The sequence below is a fragment of the Scatophagus argus genome, chromosome 21 (assembly GCF_020382885.2).
Source record: "Scatophagus argus isolate fScaArg1 chromosome 21, fScaArg1.pri, whole genome shotgun sequence".
Classification (NCBI taxonomy): Eukaryota; Metazoa; Chordata; class Actinopteri; family Scatophagidae; genus Scatophagus; species Scatophagus argus.
This window is the reverse complement of record NC_058513.1, coordinates 8,731,387-8,750,818: the sequence shown is the minus strand read 5'-3', so window position 1 is coordinate 8,750,818 and position 19,432 is coordinate 8,731,387. Positions and strand designations below refer to the sequence as shown.

Genomic DNA, 19,432 nt, shown 5'->3' with positions numbered 1-19,432 from the left:
CTAAAAGGGTCACCAAAAATATCTTGCTTACAAGCCTTCAAAGTGATCAGTAAAAACCTTAAAATTCATTCAAACACAACCAGGCAGTCAGTGTAAAGATGCCACAATGAACACATATGTCATGTTGTCTTTGACATTGGCAGTCTGTGCTATTAATAACCTCTGACACAGACTAGAAAGCTTGTTCATTCACATGAAGGTCCAGTACAACATTTTCAGTTCCTTAAATATGGTCACTTGCATCACTTTTTTGCAACTGAAAATTTTTTATCTGTTGTCTGAATGTTGATTCCAATTCAGTTATGTGAATGTTATATGTCATGGCCTCCACCTCTGTCTGTCTGCAGTGTCTGTCTCAGAATGTAATATCTGCTCCGTCAAGCTAAAATATCCAGCCTTACGAGTTTATTCGCCCGCTGCTTGTTGACCCTGACCCTGCACTCCCATCAGCCCTGCTCCCCTGTCCTGGACCTTTGCCCAGCACAGCCAAACCTGGATTCCCCCTGCACACTCTGCTCAACTCTCACCTCTGGCGAATCTCATATCTGACTCACATTTATTCCTGTTAAGTTTAATGATAAACCATTACTTGCGTTCCAACCCCAGTATCCTCACCTCTTTGTGTCTTGCACTTGAGTTCACCAGCTCAGCTTAACAGAATCAACAATCACCTGACAGAAATATTCTTAAATAACCACCTGAAGTGACTGAAAACTTCACCTCGCCGAGTTCATGAAACAGCGCAGACTTTAACTTTTATCCCTGAGCGCAGACTAAACATAATCTTTACCCTAATAAACCTGAGACCACAACATAGTGCTGATATTGACAAAATCTACTATTTTTTAGACCAAATACCAAGCTATCAATAATTACAGACTATATTCTGGAGATGTATCTTTTAGTAGACATTTAGACACAACAGACTTTGATGAACAGTTGCCTGTAATGTAGACAGTCAAATGAATCAAGATAATTACAGAGAACATATGATAACACAAATCCAAGACTATGTTAAACATTACACTATATATATATCATATGTACACTATCTTATATACAATGCCAATAATATTTGCTCTAACTCAGAATATTCAAAAATTCACATCATTATGACATCCACTGGGAAGTGTTTTTCAGTTGCATATCATGATCAATGAATATAAACATACTCTTCAAACAAACTAATCTAATCTAATTCTAATTATGATGCATAGATAATACAGAGAGATATAATATGGAAAAAATAATTAAAAAATATAAAAGTTTAAAGTTTAGACTATCTAAGTTTAAAGTTGTTTGTATGTGATTGGTAATTTATCTAGATAAAATAATTGTATAAATAAATCAATGTTCCTCAAAATTTTAAATAAAGACTGGTAATTTTTTAAGGGAAGTTTTCCTCTTTCAGCATCCTGTAAACTCCCAGGCCTCACCACTCATGTGGTTCAACAGGGAGCAGAAATGAAACTTTGGCAGCACATTGAAACATTTGTCACACATTCTTCTGATTCTTATGACAGGCACATATCAACAAGGTGTTCAAGACACTAAGCCTCTAACAGGAAATGTTTCAGCAGCCCTAAAATGTAAATTAACTCAACTATTAACAACTTCATCAGTTGATATTTGGTTAACTGCTAAGCCTGAACTTTACATGCACTAATGAAACATTATAATGTACTCCTGCAGGATGTATAGTGAGTTTACACCTACGTTACTGCACTCAGTGGTACTTTTATTTTGGTATTCTGATATATAATGTAATATTCTTATAGAACCTTTTGGGTGCATTTTTAATAACACATTTTTTAAAAAAAGAATCTATTAAGGGGTTAGTTTTGTGTAATGAGGGGAATAAGATATTAAAAGTCCATACATTGCTGATCTCTGATTTATTCTACCACTGAGATGAGGATAAAAGCGAAAAATAAAATAAAATAAAATGATGGTGGGCGGGACTTGAGCCGTCACTGAAGTGTTACAAGTGAACCCTCAGTACCCTGTTTCACAAAGTGGGGTCAGGGGCCCCCGCCTTCAGGTCTTTTACACGGCTTCTCCGGATGAACTGAAGGCCATGTTGTTATTTTGCCCTAAAAGCATAAATTACCACACTTTTACAACATAAATACATGCTGGTGGGGGTCACACTTTACCAGCTGGTATATTCTGCAGGCATTTAAGTCTCTCTGGGTTTATGTGTGTTTTATCTTCAGCTGTGGGTGTCTGAATTGTGTGCTGAGCCGTGGAAGAAAAAAAAAGAAAAAGAAAGAAAGGAGAGAGAGCTTCCCTGGCAGGCTTCATCCCCCTCAGTCAGTCTGACCGCCCACAGTCCGGGGGGAGAAAGTGCTGCTTTGTGAATGAAGGGAGCGGCGGGGAGAACAGAAAGCAAACTTTACCAAAATAAATTTCCGACGGGTGACGATTTTACACCCAAGCGAAAGGGTTTCGACGGTGCAACAAGCGACACCTGGCCGACCAGGACCGAGAAAACAGTAAGTCTCGAAGCCTTTCTTAGGACCTTGTGTGAGGCACTGATAGAAAGCAGATTGACAGCATTTTTTTATTTATTTTTTTTTCGACGGAAAGATGCATGCTTAGCAGCCTAACCGTGACCGGAATAGCTGTCGTGAGATGGGAGATAATCACGGGACGGAATTTAACTCCATAGACTCATTCTTCATCTTAAAGACGTCTTTTTTTTTTGGTCCCAGCGTGTTTTGCCATCGGGGTGACTGTCGTGCAAACTAATGTAGCAATTAGTTAATTAGCTAAAAAGAAAATGTATAGCTAACGTTTAAAGCTGCGACGATTTTGGGTGGTTAAGGGATGAGACTGGATTGGTAAATTGCATCACGTGTTTAATTTGACAGTGGAAAAACTACCCAGCTTCAGTTTATATTTAGGTTATCTGCTAGTTTAGTTAGTCTTATTCCTATTCATTTCCAGCTAAAGCATTTCACCGTTTCATGCAAAGTTTCCATCTGCTTGCCAGTGTGTTTCGCAACATTACATGAGTCATGCAGAAGACGTGCATTCCCAGTGTCACCATGAACAAAAAATAGCCTCATAGAAGGCTCATTCATGATATTATGAGGTTTCTCCTTCAGGGATTCTGGTCTGCGAGTGGTAAACATAAGATTTGATCACAGTACTGTGAACATGCTTCCTGTACAGTAGCCAGTACTTTGCTGTGGCTCAGATTTTGTGTCAGTTCTTCTATAAATAAGCAAATCACAGTATTTAATCTCATTCAGTTCTTCTATTTTACTGAGGAATGCAACTGGTTGTCTTTCTTTTTGCAGGATCTCCCCCATCCAGGTCTTTTTAGAGAAGCTGTAAATCATGGTGATCAGTTTGGCCTGTGTGGTCTGTCTCAGTCTGGTGGTGGTGGTCAGTGGTGACCCGTGCCTCATCATCAGCGAGATTAACGCCGATAACCCAAGACTGGACACCACTGAGTTTGTGGAGCTGTATCACACCAGTGGACAACGGGCTTCACTGGATGGCTACACCCTTGTGTTTTATAATGGCAATGGAAATATAGCCTACAAGGTGCTGGACCTCAAAGGCCACAGCACCGATGACAGAGGGTTCTTTCTGGTGGGCTCAGTGGACATGCTGCCCAAACCGGCCATCCTCCTGCCTCCCAACACAGTCCAGAACGGCCCAGACGCCATCGTCCTCTACCACACATCTGCTGCTCGCTACAGTGAGAAGATGAACGTCTCAGCCCTTGGGCTGGTGGACGCTGTAGTGTATATGACTCGTCGCACTGGCGGAGCAGAGTTCCTCGCTGAAACTCTGACACCTGGGGAGCCAGCCTTTGTTGAGGATGAAACAGCGTTGGAGGGTGATGAGTCAATTGAGAGGTGCCTGCTATCTGAGGATCGCTGGGGCTTTCAGGTGTCCTCACCCTCCCCGGGTCAGAGGAATAACTGCACCCCGCCCGCTGTCCCAGCAACCATCCCTGTGATTACTGAGCTGAAGCTTGGGGGAGGGCAGGTGGACGGGTTTGTGGAGCTAACAGAGGCTCCGACTGCATTTCCTTTGGTACTGGTTGTGTTGGATGGGAAAACAGACAGGGTCAGTGTGAGTGTGGATGTGGGTGCAGTCAACTCCAGGCATGGGTTGATCTCCATGACCATAGAGAAGAACTACATGAAAGGTCAGTGTGCTGTCTGAACAGTCTGAGTAATGCAGTGTAATAAGAATCAAAAATCAAGAGTCTTTATTGTCATTACGCAAGCGTAACGAAATTTTGTGCAGTTTCTCGGCTTAAAAGCACACTTATAAATAGCAGCAGAAAATAAAAACTGCACACTTAAGAAAAATATAAAAATACAGAATACAAGTAAGGAATAGGTTCATTATTGTATGATAGCCAGATTGTTTCAGGTTTTAGTTCACCGGATTTCACATGTGGAAGCTATGTAGCGCTTCGGTTTTAATTCATTCATTTACTTTCATTTTATCGGAAATTCTTTGTTCCTGTCACACTCCTTTACAGGGGATGAGTCTGGGGCAGTGGCTATTTACAGTGGCAGAGCGTCAGACTTCCCCGTGGGCAGTCCACTGAGCCAGATACAGCCTCTAGATGCATTTGTGTTTGCTGGACCTGGAAACAAGCCTAGTGCCAACCTCACAGAGACTCTCATCCCAGGCAGACAGCCCTACCAACTGAGCAACAGGCAAGACACTATCATAGAAACTACAGAGTCTCCCACTGCTTTAATGTCATAAGGAAAACCACCCCAATTTGACTGCAGTACATGCTAGAGGTGAAAAGAATCAATACCAGTTTGGCGAAGCTCATGATGTGTTTTTATATGTGACTGTCAGTCATGCTGCTCATTGCTATTTTGATGCCACAGATTCAGATGTTGTGAAACATGTTCTGTTGTAAGTGTTTCACTCGGCAAAGGGAAAGGATCAGCTTGTGACTACTGTTCCTCTTTGCTGATACACTTTTTCCTGTTTGGCGTGTGTCATCACTGTAGACTCAGTGCACTCACTCAGGGAGCAGACTCAAAAAAACTCGAATAGATATTTATAACAGCACTCCAATTTGACCAGCAAGTTTAATTAACACCTCTGTGTGGCTTTTAGTGCACTTCATAGCAGTAGTGCTTTGCATGCGGATATGCTCACAGTGACAACGTTAACATGCTGAAGATTCGTAGGTTTGATGTCCGCCATGTTCGTCATCTTAGTTTAGAATGTTAGCATGCTAACATTTACTAATTAGCAGTGAAGAGCAAGTACAGCTGAGGTGTACTTTGTTGTTACAGTACATCCTGAGGAGGACATGAATGAGTGGACAAAATTTCGTGGCAGTCCAATAATAGTTTTTTAATAGTCTGTAAAAATCATGACAATTCATCCAGTAGTTGTTGAGATATTTCAGTTTGAACCAAAATATCACACCAACTGACCCGGGATCCTTGAAGACACACTGCTAGCATGGGAAAATGCTAATTAAAAAAAATGCAGTATTACAGTTAGTTTCTTTGTTTTTAAAAGCTATATTAGTGAACAGCATTATGATGTTATTTTGTTTGCCTGCTGTAAAATATGAACACCAACCAGCTGTGATATTATAACCCTTCAAAATGAGGGTTGTTACTCAGTGATTTTATTGGGGTTTTTTTTTCAGTCTGAGAGAGGGAGGCTTCTACCTGAGTCGCTGTGGTGTGGCCACCTGGACAAGAGATCCTGGTGTCTTCTGGGAGGCCCCACAAACTCCTGGTCAGCCCAACCAGTGTCCTTGGCCAAAGATCTGCCCTCACAGTATAGGTGAGTGTTTTAATGAATGTGCTTCGTGACCTGTATGATTGACTGATACCACAATTTCAAATAGGAGATATGAGTACTCTCATAACAAAGTGGTGGTTAGATTATTGACACTTATTGACACTTGTTGACACTTGCTCATCTCAGCTAATGTGGGGATAAGGTGGTTGTAGTTGTATGGTTGCAAGTATGAGTAAATGAGACATGTCAGTCCCACCTTCAGATCTATTTTTGCTCAAGCTAGCTGTTGCTAATACGATCATCAGCTCAAACATATTGTTGTTTTCTCTCTGCACCTAACAGGTGGTAAGGAAGGGGTCCCACCTCTCCCACCCTCTTTATTAGCAAACATTCAATCATTAGCACTTTATATGTAAGATTTTGACATGTTATCTCACTCTTGCATGACTCAGCTAAATGTTAAAGTATGTCTGTTTGTTTGTTAAAACTATCTGCTGTTGCTTTATGTTCACACTACCTGTCCAGTTTGCCTCAACTTAAAAAAAGCCAGTAATTTACTTTATCCTTAGCCAGTGTGCTACTCTCTCTTTTGTTCCAGAAGATAATGCTTTGAATCCTGAATTAGATTAGAAACAGATGTCAGTTTTTAATGTCTGTTTTATTGTTACTTCATTATGGTGTGCAAGCAGTTCGGCCGTTACATGATGCTCTGGTAACTGCCCATCTAGAGAGAGAGAAAAAAATCTCAAATAAACACCGACAGCAAGTGCTTGAATTCAGCCTTAAAGTTTATGTTTTAAGAACAACAAGAAAGTGTAAATGTTAATGCGTGCATGCCAGACCGATGCTGTAAATGAGGTGTAGACGGTTGAGAAACCTTGTGATGGGCAAAAAAAATGAGTGTGTTTCCATGACTTAATGATGCGTGGGAACGGGATCATTAAGTCATGACCGTGGCTTAACAACGCGTGAGAGCGAGACAATGTGTGGCCGTGAGAAAATTAGGATGAGTAATCCTCAGAAGAGACTGGTAATTCGGCTGCTCAGAATGAACATCCTCAGAGGTTCAGTCTTTAGGATTTAGGGGGAACTAACTGAATATAATATTCTCAACTATTTTTCCATTAGGGTATAGTCACCTGAAAATAAGAACTTTTCTTAACTTAAAAATGAGCTTTTGGTATTCACAGAGAAAGCAGGTCCTCCACTGAGTCCACCATACTGCCCTGAACAGACAAACCAAACCCTTCCTGTCACCACAGGTTCTCCTACAGGACCTACACGCTTAAAAGGGGAGGATGACTTGAAGGTTATTTAGTTGGCTGCAACCTCCCCTCTAGATGCCAGTAAATCTTACACACAGGTTCTGTAACTGCTGACAGTACGCTGACCTCAGAAGTTAGAGATTTTATCATATACAGTCTGTGGCTGGTGAGGGTGAGTCCAAGATGAAAGTGCCTGTTTATTAGAGAAACCTGTTGCGCTTTTGAGGTTGAGTAAAAGTGGTTTACCATATAGACTCCTCACCAATCCCTAAAACAGATGGTAAGTGAAATGTTAAATATTATAAGATTTTGAAAAATGGCTTTTGTACCCCAATTTCCAAAGGCTCTTGGTTCAGCTTTCACTGGGTGAAGTTCAGTCAGAGACTGAAAAAAGTCTTTGAAGGCGTGGATCACAACAATACCAACCCTTCACTTACACAAGTATGGGGTTCTGGAGGTGGAGGGAGCTCACCTTGCTTTTCCCTTCAGTTCTCATTTGTGGGGGAAACGGGGGGGTAATGATTGTAGCCAAGTGAAACAAATGAAAGCAGCATGCTACTGAATGACAGCAGGCACAATCAGTTGCATTCACAAGCCTAAAAAAATGCACAGAGAGGTTGTACCACAATCGGTGCATTTACAGAAGAGGTGTAATAACAGAGTCTACCTATCTGCTTTTCTCTGCATTGTCAGTGGATGGGAGGGTGTGGGTGGGGGCGTAGCTCCAAAAATAGAAAGTTAATATGTGGCAGGTAATGCTGATATAGTGGTGAGCCACAGTAGAAATGAAAGAAATATGAACTTCAATAACAAAATCTGCCTACTAGCATCTGTCAAACTCTTTAATTAAGAGGTGATATGTTGTTTGTTAAATCCAAAATGCAAAACAAAGTGAAGTCAATCTATACCTTTAACAGCAACTTATTAAAACCCTCTTATATACTTTAGTGATTCCAGGAGGTACAGACTCACCACCTCACTTCCCACCCTGGGGGAACAGTGAATTCCTGATCAATGAGCTGAACACTGATTCACCTGGCGCAGCTGAGGACGGCGAGTACATCGAGCTTTGGCACCCATCGGGGCGCCGGGTCTCCCTGCAGGGCATCTGGATACTACTGTTCAGTGCACACAACAACAGACCCTACAGGGAAATCAGCCTAAGTGGACACTTCACCACCTCTAAGGGCTACTTTCTGCTGGGTAGTGACAGGTTGGTGCCAGCTCCATCACTCCGCCTGCCCCCCAATACCATCCAGAACGGTCCAGATGCTGTGGCACTCTATCGCAGCCCTTTTGGCCCACCGTCAGCAACACAGAGAGGGATCCCCACCAAAGGCCTGCTTGATGCAGTTGTGTACCGGCAGAGAGGATCAGATAAGGAGGCGCAGGAGCTGAGTAAAGCTCTGACGCCAGGGCAGCTGCCTCTGCTGGAGGATCCCGAGGTTATGCCTGGAGATGAAACCCTCAGCCGCTGTAGAGGCCTTTATCCTTTCGACCTGTCTGCTTTCTCAGTGAGTACAAGGGGTGATGTTTGTCAGACTAAGGGGAAAACAGCTCTGTCAAAAAGTAACAAATTCTACCTACGAACACATTTCATTCGTTTCATCTGTACGCAAACCAAAGTGTAAAACTTAAACATCGTGGCTTTTATTACAAGCTGAAGTTATAAAGAAAATGCAACATCTTTAAAGCCATTAAAATCACAAATGAACGAAATGCATCAATCACTGCAGGTGGCTCCACCCACCCCTCTAAGAGAGAACAGCTGCCCCCGCCCCCCTCCAGCGCCTGAGGGTGTGGTCATCGGTGAGGTGGCTAGTAGCCATTGGACCAATCACAGCCAACAGAGGGCCTTTGTAGAGCTGCATGGGTCCCCCATGACAAACCTGCGAGGCCTGGTGCTCTCTGTGTTCGACCAGGAGCACAGTGGGACCCTCATTGCCCTCCCTTTGACTGGATCTATTGACCAAGATGGATTTTACATTGTTGGAAATGTCACCGGAGCAGGTGAGAGCAGTATGAGACCTTGTTGTTCAGGATCCGTCTCTCTCTTTCTCTCTGCTTACTTCTTCTTCTTCTGTACCTTCATTCCCACCATCTTTCGCTGTACTCTTGTATCTCCTCTCTCTCTTTCATAGATCAGACTTTCCCGGAGGGCTCCACAGTGCCGGCACGAGGAGCAGTGGTCTTGTGCTATGGCCTGTTCAGTGTCTGTAGAGCCGGCACCGCTCTGACCAACTCCAGTCTCAGAGATGTACTTGTGTTCAGTGAAAACCAGCAGCTGCTCTCCTCTCTGTCCACCACCAGAGGGAGACAAGTGATTCCAGTTCTCAGGTGAACCCAGCTGCACGAATCTCTGAGCACATGGTTGAACTTTGATACTGGTCTCTTAAGGTCAGTTAAGGCTATAATCTGACTGTTGGTAATGTATAGGCATTCATCTAATTATTTTATTTGGGTCAAAACAGACTAAGACCCCTGTCAGAAAACCTTGTTTCCTGCTCAGTTGCTTATATTATTATCACAGCTGATACTTTCTTAACCAGAATAAATTACCATGGCAAAGCATTCCCCGTTGCTAACAAGAGCAGGTTAAGCTGAGAACATTGACTCAGTACAAAACAAACCAGTCAGCCTTGTAAACAGCCAATCTTGTAGGAAAATATGTGGCAGGATTCTGACATAAAATAAATTCATTGTTCAAAGTGATAAAACTGAGGAGCACTGGTTAACGCCTTAATTCACCTCATTTTTTCTCACAATGAAGACTGCTAAAAAATGATAAACAATGATGTTTCTTCTTTATCTTCTTTTGGCCTCTCCCCTTAAGGGTTGCCACAGCGACACACAGCACAGCACTGATAACATGATTCCTAAAAATTATAGTCTGCACACAGCATTCAGGTTGACCTAATCAGAGATTAATCAAGCATTGTTTTCTTTCAGCTACTATTTGTCGTTTTCCTCTTTAGCTTTGGTTTCAGCAAGCTGAGTGTCTTTCAATTGTTGTAGTATTATGAATGGCTCATTTATTAGATTTGGGTCATTTTAAGGCCACAGCTGTGCAAATGTCAGTAATTCAATTATACTATACTTATCCATAGCCACTCTGTGCTACTTAGCATGGTGAGTTTTTTATTTGAGCCTATTTAACTTTATATCAGTGCTACTGACTCTTAATTAATTATTAACTCTGGTTGTTTGCTTTTATATCTTTTATTCTTTTTGGCCATGATACCTCTGCGACTGTCAGATTATCTCTTGTAGGATCAACATTTTCCTTATCTTAGTATACACACTGCCATACTGCCTGTGCTTAGTGTACTGGAATTAGCTGATCAAACAGCCCTCATCTCCTTCATGTGAACCAGCCAGTTGGTAGAAAAGTAGAACTACTTTACAACATACATGAAATTGATTATGTGGGGACACCAAAATTAGCCTCAGTGATGACTAGACCAAGTGTAGTCATTACTGCTGTATGTACACTTGTGTATTCATACATGTATTGCCACGTGCTTGTGCAGGTCAGTGGAAGATGGTCCTGTTTCACTCAGCCGATGTTCATGCTGTGAGGTGAGGAGCCCCTTCTCCTGGACGAGCTCCTCGCCCACACCTCACAGCACCAACCTCTGTCCGAGCTCTGCCTTCTCAAGCCACATTGACCTTTGCCTAGGGCCTCTGTCCAGTGATGGGCAGGAGCAGTCGGGAGGTGAGGCATCCTAACTTAGCACAACCAAAATGTCTAAAAACTGAATAAAATGTGGTCTGAGGATAGAGGATTTGTTTCTCAGGGTGTGAAGGTCATTGATGCCAGTGATTTTTGCTTGTTTCTGTGCTTTTTAATATTCTGTACCTTGATGCTCCTTAAAGTGTTTTGTCTGAGTTTTTGTCAAAATGTAACAACTATTGTTTGTGATGGTCACAGCACAGTAAATATGCCTACATAGAAGCTGACATCCTCTGTTTGTTCCAGACTGCAGCGGTCTTATCCAGTGGAAGAGGGTCGCTGAGGTGGCCGACTACCTGGAGCAGAAATGTCACTGTGGCATCTCTGCCTTGTATCTCCAAGGTGAGGCACTTTCACTCAGTGTAAATTGTTTTTAATATAAGAAATTACTTGTATGTTTGTTAAAAGGATTCTTGAGAAAAAGAACATGGTTATGGCGGCGTGCAAGGACACAGTTGCTCAAGGCTCTCTCTCTTATAGTGTAATATATCTTTACTGTCTCCTCTAATATTCTATGCCTCATGTTTAATTACAAACGTGAATGTGAATGTTGTGATGAATGGTGCCTGTGTAATTGCTGTGAGCTGATTATTTAGAGCCAACCAGATTTGGTTGCACGGTAAGTATAATGACAATAAAGGTTTGTATTTTATTGTAAGATTACAGTGCACTGATTTAACTGGCACTTGGAGAAAGTTTGATTCCTAAAAGCCAACAAAGTAAAGCATGTTGATGTTACCATGGAGATGGAGCAAAGGCGGGATAAGAAACTGTGGCTGTGGTGCAGGGACACACCGTTAGAGCTGAGTCTAGGTTTAAGCGCTGCTCTAACAACTCCCCAGCTCTGGGAGATTATTCTCACAGGAGGAAATCATTTAGTAGCAGACAGGCTCAGCTGTGACTCTTTCCTTGTCATTATCACATCCTGCATCCCTATTATATACTACATTGCCATAAATTGTCTTCTTGCATTGTAAATTACCATATCCTGTTTCCTGTTTATGTATACATCCACCAAGCTGTGGCCTTTTATATGTAGATAAAGAAGCATCTATTCATTTTGTCTGTTTGTGTTCAAGAAGCCAACTTCTCCTGTGTGTCTGGGTGGCTGCGAGTGTGGGGGAGCATCCAGGCGCTGTCGGACCATCAGAAGGCCCTCATCATCCAGACATCACACATGAACCCTTCATCTGCTCAGGGAGACGTCTGCACAGCTCCAGCCGCAGACCGCTATACAAGCACAGGTTAGCACCTTCTTGACTGTAACACACAACACAAACACTTGGTTTACAGTTGAGATGCTAGGCGTCACAGCTAGTCCATTTTCACTTCAAAAAGAAAACAAATACTAATTATAGCTGCTGCAGAGCAGTGAGTCAGAACTGGGAAATTTGAGGAAGAAGAAGGAGGAGGAGGAAGATGAATAAAACGGGTCAGTCCAACAGCAGAAATGTCTGGAACAAATTACCATTAAATCTTGAAGTGTTGCCTCTAATTAACAGAGCACCATGACAGAGTAGATTTAAAATATTCATTCTGCATCACCTTGAACTTAGAAACTTTGCAACCAAACAAGTCAAATGGTTTGTTTAGTCCATGAAACAACAATCAAAGTATAGACATGACAGGTTTCTTTCATTGTTGCTCTGTGTGGTACAGTGTTTAAGTGGCTGGTGTCATTTCATTCTGCTTTTGTGTACTGGTATCATCCTATGAAAGAGGCCGGATGCTAAAACCTTGTGCTTACTCTAAGATATGAAAGTAAGTCCACTCATTGCTTTGAATTGCATTTTTATATTTATTTTTCATTTGCTCCCAAGTCCATCTACTACATCTAAGCAGCACATTAATTTAATGAAATGCCCAGATGTAATTATAATCAGATCGCATGCCCTAATGAAGGGACAGTGATTAAGAGCTGAAAAGGAGAGACAAAAAACCACCATCAAGGTTTGTTCACTGCTGTATGACATTTTAAGCAGGCGGCTCTTCATCAGACTGCGTCTGGGATGTGCGTGTCTTTTTTATTGTTTTTGTAATCATAGCTACACGACTAAGCCTATCATTGTATGCATTCTCACAGCTGGCAGGTTTTTTTTCGAAGCTGTCCTGCTGCCTTTGACAGCTGCAGCTTTGTTGCTTTTAGCCTAGTTTATATGTTAAATTTCTTTTTTTCTTTTTTTTTATCAGATAAAATTCCAATATTTAATAAGTTTTACAGACTGACTTCATAGTTCCTGCCAGCTCAAAGCATCTGAACGTTTCTGCTCAACTGGCTCTACACTTTGGTGAAAGTTGCATAGTCGTATCATGTATAGCTAATTTGTTATGAATTCGCAAATTTTAAAACTTTAGACGCTTGCTGTAGCAACGTTTACTGCACAGTGTGTGAGTCAAGGTGTATCTTACCATCTCTCCATGAACATGAATTCAGAGTGCAAAGGCATAGAAATTTAAGGTCACAGTAAGATGGTTTATTATGTGAATGTACATTAAAGGGTCGCCGCTTTTAATTCCAAACAGGGAAACCTGCTTCTAACATAAAGAATATTCTAGTGTTAAAGTATATTCTGGTAAATGTAGCACTCTCTGCAGTAGAAGAGAAAAAAGGAAGATATTTATATTTTAAGCTTCTGAGAAGGTGTTTCATTCTCTCTGGATCCCCGTGGTGGTTTTGAATGCAAAACATTACAAACCAAATTACATTCATTATGAAGCAGGAGGTCTTGGCTGGACCAGTGTGTGATTGATGTATCACAGGCTGTACATTCATTATTCCTGCCAACACATTTCCAAAAACACATTTAAAAAAAGGCATATAAAATACTTCTTCGGCTATAGGGAGTAATAATCTGCATTAAGCCTTAAATGGGCTTGTAGTAAGTGGATGAATCTAAATCTGTTGGTTTCATTGATAAAAAGGGAATGTTTGAATTGCCATGTGCTGTTTAACATGCTAATTTATCCAGAAAGAGTAACTGAGCTGTGTGACTCTCTCCTAGCGTCTGCCCTGGGCTTACAGATAGGCCTGATAGTAGCAGTGCTCCTGCTGCTCGGACTGGGAGCTGCTCTGTTCACATATTTCTACAGGAAGAGGTGAGGAGTCTTACTTGTATTATTCTCCTTATCTCTCTCTCTCTCTCTCTCTCTCTCTCTCTCTCTCTCGCTCGCTCCCCCTCTCCCTCCCTCTCTCCTCTCTACTTCAATATGACTGTCTTGACAAAGCCAGATCATCAACACGTGTTCAGCCCTTTGACTTGACTGTGCTTTTTTCAATTCCACAGTGTTTGAGTGGTGTCAATGGGATATTTGAAAGCAAATGTGTGTGATCAAGAGTCAGAGTCGTGCTCATTTAGCTCCATTGTGTGGATCCTCGCACCCAGCAATGTGTGTCTTCTGTTTCTTTTTCACACACAACAGGACGTTGCCTTTATTCCTCCCAATCCCCCTCTTTTTTTAGGGAAGACTTTGGTTTTAAGTCACACTCAAAGTCTAAATTGTTTGAAGAGGAAATGAAATGCATTGAGGAAAGAACATGGTAGATTATATCAGAGCATTCACTGATGATATTTACAGCTGTTGATATGAATGTGCATATCTGATATAATCAGATGCCTGAGTATGAATACAGTGGTTGATTTTTTTTTGGTTGTTTTTTATGATCCATGCAGTAGTTTCTTATTTTAAGGAAAGGTTTATACAAAGTGCCTGCACAAAGCCTAAAAGTCATGATATTTCAACATCTGCTGCTTCAGATTTGACCCCTCTTTTTGAAGTGTGTCTGACACATGTTTCTCTGCTTTGAAAGTGCAATGTTAAATCTCTGGAGTGACTCTTGAGAGGGAAACAAGAAAGAGCGTCAAGATTAGAAAAAGATGCAGGAGGCACCTTCAGGTCGTCACCAGTTCAGCTGTTTTGCTGCAATGGTGATCCAGCGTTGAGCACTTTGACATTAGGATACATGCATTAATAGAAAATATGAATCAACATCAATGTGTGATTTGTGCTTAAAAAATTTTTTTCATCATCCTCATTTATGGCACTGTTTCAATTTTGTAGAACAACCACAACCAGTCAGGGACTTAAGGCAGAATGAATTCAATAAAAACTTTGCTCCTCTACTCTTTTCACTCTTTTGTGCACAACTCTGAAATAATTACGGAAAGTTCACAATGTGCTCTGGAAGTTGGAAAGTGCAGCAAGTCACAGATCTAAGTGGTGTTAGAAAATAAGGCAGGTTGAGAGCAGAAAGTGGACAGTAAAGAAAAAAGGAAATCATAAAGCTTTCTCAATAATTTACTCCTGGAATACTTGTGAAAACTGTAGTGTAATTGCAGTGTGTGGATTCTGAAGGCATTACGATTGGACTGTGTAAATGCTGTTGTTTCTATTCTCAGACGTCCTCTGGACTACTACACCATGGAGCTGAGTGAACACGCAGAGGGACTGTCAGATCTATAATTCAGGCTTTGAATCGCCACGTTTGCATCTGGAAGTGCTTGTGCGTGGGAGGAATTGAGCAGAGAGAGTGTGAGATGGGGTAATCAGAGGTTAATTTGACCTGTACTCTAAACGATTGTGTGGTTATTTTCAGACGAACGCCACCACAAGTGTCCTTCTCTGTGTCTATGGGAGATCACTGAAACGGCTCGTAGTTGTCTGTGTGGCATGTAATTTCATGGCAGCGGCGACGCTTAAGACATCAAATCAGGCAGCCCATGAGTTAAATTTAAAAACATTTGCCTGTGAACAGTGCTGGTTACTACTTTTAAATGAAAGGGAATATAAAAGAGAGGATTTTAAAAAAAAAAAAAAAAAAAAAAAAAAAAAAACAAAAAACTTGAGTCCTCAATGGTCATTTTTGATGACTTGGTCATGTTACTGTGGAGAAAGCCTTTAAATTTTTAAATGTTAAAAAAAAAAAAAACATGCTTTTGGTTTATGCAGGAAGCTCTATCAATTTAATGATCTTTCTTTCATCACATTCTCAGCTGGGACAACAGTGTTTTTAAAAAAAGACTTTATAACCAAGAAAACATTTGTTAAGCTCACATGTATTCTTCAGAATGTTCCACTTACTGCTTTGTTTTCCTGCTGTGCGCTGTAATAATCAGTTTTTCAAGTCTTTTTCCCTCAAGGGCTTGATTGTCTTTATAAATGTGAATGTCCTGAGCTAACTTGTAATGTCTGTAACCACTTTTGTGTGCTTACTGGAGGCAAACTGTTTACATTTTTTTGATTTCATTTGAAAATCAGAAGAGAAAGGGATGTGCTGTACTGATGGTGAAGGCATTTCTTCAAATGAGGGTATGAATGATTGCTTGGTGTTAAGAAACCAACAGCTGTTTTTTTTTATTTTTCGTGGCTCAGAAATCTCTGCTGTGCCTTTACTTGCTTGTTATTTGATCAGCTGATTCCTCTTTTATTAGAGGGAAATTACAGCCATCTCTGCTGCGGCCATAAGTGTAAATACTGTGGATATTATGTAAGTATTCTCAGGGGGGAGGGCAATTATTATCAGTCTCAAATGATGGCTTGTTGTAGAAATACAGAAAGCAGCTGGAGTCAGTGCAAAAAGTGAAAGATTTTGATTTGTTAAGTAATTTGAGTCCACCTTATTTGAAAATAACATTTCTGCCAATACAAAGTGCCATGAAATAAATCAGAAGCTTGGATATGCTCCATTAATGTGCCGCTTAACTTGTAATGCTGCCTTACTCATTTGCTGTGGTGCACGGAATACCAGTTTGTTTGTAAGCTTGCCTTAATTACCTCGGTGATCACATTTTCTCCCTCTGTACCGTTTGCACTTAGTTCTAATTTCTCAGTATTGACATTTATCAATACATAATACACACTTGTCACGCATAATTAACCACAAAAAAATATCTGATTTGTTTTGACTATTTTTTTAAAAGAAAAAATGGATGGAAAAACCAGCAAAATCATGTAAATTAAGGCCTTTTTTTTAGCTTTCATAGAGAGCAAAGATGATGTTTTTTCCTCCCTTGAAATTGTGTCGTATAATGTTCATAAAAGGTATTTTATTGTAAACGTCTATATTTTTAGGTTTTGTGTAAAGTGGTATATGTAGTAGATTTTGTGTAAAATGGTACATGTAGAGAGTTTTAAATAAAAAGGAGCCAGCTGCACCTCAGAACTATAAACCTCAGTATTTATCATTATCCCAGAGAGGCTACACAAAGCCGGAAGCTGATGAATACAATTTGATGTAACACTTAGAGCACTTGTGTGTAACACGAGAGTAAATGTTCACCCCTATATATGTATACAGCATATATAGCACACAGAAATCTGAAGAATTGGAACAGAATTTTAAGGCTCAACAAATCATCTCGGTTTCATATTCACAGATCAGGAGCAGCATTCACTCAAATCTAACAGAGAAACCTGAAACTCACAAAAATTTTTTTCATTATTATGCACTAACAGTCTGTGTACATTCATTCAAATATTCATAGTCTACAGTAGAGGGTGTCACAAAAAACACTGGAAAGAAATGTTTGTATCATCTGCATCCCTAGATCATAATTTAAAAGCTTTCCTTCCAGTTTAACAGTCTCTGTTTTTTTTTTTCTCCAGTGTCATGCACATGTAGCGGGTTTGAAATAAAATACTTCCACAAATGCAATTAAGTTTCACAGCTGTCTTTTTCTGCACTGATTTAATATTTGTCATGTTTGTTCTCAAATATCTATTAGAATTATGTTCCGTGTCGGCTGAACTCAGTGAACTGAAGAGACCACGACTGCAGTACTGTTAGTCATGTACATTACACTAGTCATATGAAGTACACAGTTGCTGGTATACTCACTGCAGGAGCCAACTACATGCATCCATCATTCTGTGAAGACATACTTAAATGTCAGTAACAGAAATAAGGTGTGTAACATGCACTAGCAAACTCAAGCGTACTGGTATTTCAGAGCACATACGCACATTTCCATCCAATTGAAAAATCCTGCAAAGCTATAACCTGTTATAACATTAATGAACTTACATAGCATTATTTAACACACAACTTGAATGCCAAACGGCTCTAACTGTCCCTCACTCTCCCGGTGGTGCAGGCTTCAATTAAGTGCAGTTAAGAGTCGGATGCTGCTCAGAAGAGCTGCAATTTGCATTGCAGTCCGTACTACTGTTGTCCAGTCATGGCCATGTTTAGGAAGATCTAGGCAGATCATATACCCCTGGGTTCATTTAGTGATGCTGGATCCAGGATTAGCAGGAGGTGATACAGTGTCTGCATTTTCTGGAATAGGAACGAAAACTGCAGTAACGAAGGTGACTGAGGTGTTTAATGAGCTGATGAAGATGCTTAGTGATGTGAATGGGCTGTCTAAGGTCTAATGGTCTGATAATACCTGCCAGTGGCCGCTTAGGTGCATTTCTCAGTATATTCAGAATCTTTAAGAAAATTGTGAAAACAGCCATTAGCTGCAGTCCAGTGCAAAAATAATTCAAAATGAGCTCCACCTTAACCAGCTACAATCCTGATTTTACATTCATGCCAGAGACAATAATCTAATAATATTTATAATAGTATGTAATAGTACAACACCAATTCCAAAAAAGTTGGGACGATGTGTAAAACGTCCCATCATGGCTTTGTGGTAGAAGAGTCTGGGTGCTGAACTGTCCTGCCTGCAGTCCAGACTTTTCAACGACTGAAAACATTTGGCGCATCTTAAATGAAAAAATATGACAAAGAAGACCCAGAACTGTTGAGCAGTTAGATTTCTATATCAGGCAAGAATGGGACAACATTCCTCTCCCCAAACTCCTGTAACCGGTCTCCTCAGTTCCCAGACATTTGTGGACTGTTAAAAGAAAAGAAGGGGGGATGCTACACACAGCCCTGTCCCAACTTTTTTGAGATGTGTTGCTTCCATCAAATTCAAAATGAGCTAATATTTTTAAAATATCTTTTTTTAAAATGTCTCACTCTCAGCATTTGATATGTTTACTATGTTCTACTTCTGTGAGATTTGCAAATCATTGCATTCTATTTTTATTTACATTTTGCATATTGCCCCACTTTTTGAGGTTTTGTGGCAATTTACTACACTAAGTGTTTTTTTTTTGTTTGTTTTTTGTTTTGTTTTTTTTGCTTTGAATACTTTCAGTTTATTTTCCCGATTGTAATTTCATACTGTAACTTGAATAATACTTTCTATGGAGGACCTTTACTTTTTTACAGTCTGGTACTAGCACTATTAGTACTCTGAGTACTTTCTCCACTACTGCATTGTTTTTCAGCATGTGCGGTTGGCACACACAGACCAAATGCCTGTTCCCCTTTAAGAAACATTGCCTTGTGGGTAACCCATGTATGTGATAGTCTTGTGGGTTTGCTGTGGGGCATGAGTGTTCCCCAGTGAGAGAGAGAAGCACCAGCATGTCACCACAGCATTGTTTCTTTAATGTGCATTGAGCCGCTTGACTGAGTCCTAACACAACCTCCATTCACCACTATTGTGATTGACTTTGATATGTGCCGATCTTTGTGCTGTGCACTACCTTCAAGTTTCTATAATATGTACTTAGGTACTTATGCCTTGCTGGCAACATCCACTCAGAGAATTCTGTCTTTGTTCTTTACAGCTTTCTAACCAAAAACACTAATTTGTATTTTTGTCCCTCTGACAGTAGTGTT

The 19,432-nt window shown here is 40.6% G+C and overlaps 1 protein-coding gene across 2 annotated transcripts; it reads left to right on the top strand.

Moving 5' to 3' along the window:
- Nucleotides 1–2,001: 2,001 nt before the first annotated feature.
- On the top strand, nt 2,002–16,919 carry si:ch211-183d21.1. 2 transcript variants are annotated; one of them, XM_046377507.1, is made up of 12 exons: nt 2,002–2,495; nt 3,306–4,168; nt 4,511–4,691; nt 5,657–5,796; nt 7,968–8,533; nt 8,756–9,029; nt 9,161–9,356; nt 10,550–10,734; nt 10,999–11,094; nt 11,835–11,996; nt 13,755–13,848; nt 15,150–16,919. In XM_046377507.1, the coding sequence occupies exons 2-12, from the start codon at nt 3,346–3,348 to the stop codon at nt 15,211–15,213; spliced, it is 2,781 nt and encodes a 926-aa protein (XP_046233463.1). In that variant the 5' UTR covers nt 2,002–2,495; nt 3,306–3,345; the 3' UTR covers nt 15,214–16,919. The 2 variants fall into 2 exon arrangements, with proteins under 2 accessions (XP_046233463.1, XP_046233462.1); XM_046377506.1 differs by having other exon boundaries at nt 11,832–11,996.
- The last annotated feature ends 2,513 nt before the right edge of the window (nt 16,920–19,432 follow it).

What these genes read in the sequence shown, in the direction of transcription:
- si:ch211-183d21.1 (XM_046377506.1), top strand. Translation starts at nt 3,346, where the DNA reads ATGGTGATCAGTTTGGCCTGTGTGGTCTGTCTCAGTCTGGTGGTGGTG. An exon ending in AGAGAAGAACTACATGAAAG is followed by an intron (nt 4,169 to 4,510) that starts GTCAGTGTGCTG and finishes ACTCCTTTACAG; the next exon opens with GGGATGAGTCTGGGGCAGTG. An exon ending in GATCTGCCCTCACAGTATAG is followed by an intron (nt 5,797 to 7,967) that starts GTGAGTGTTTTA and finishes TATATACTTTAG; the next exon opens with TGATTCCAGGAGGTACAGAC.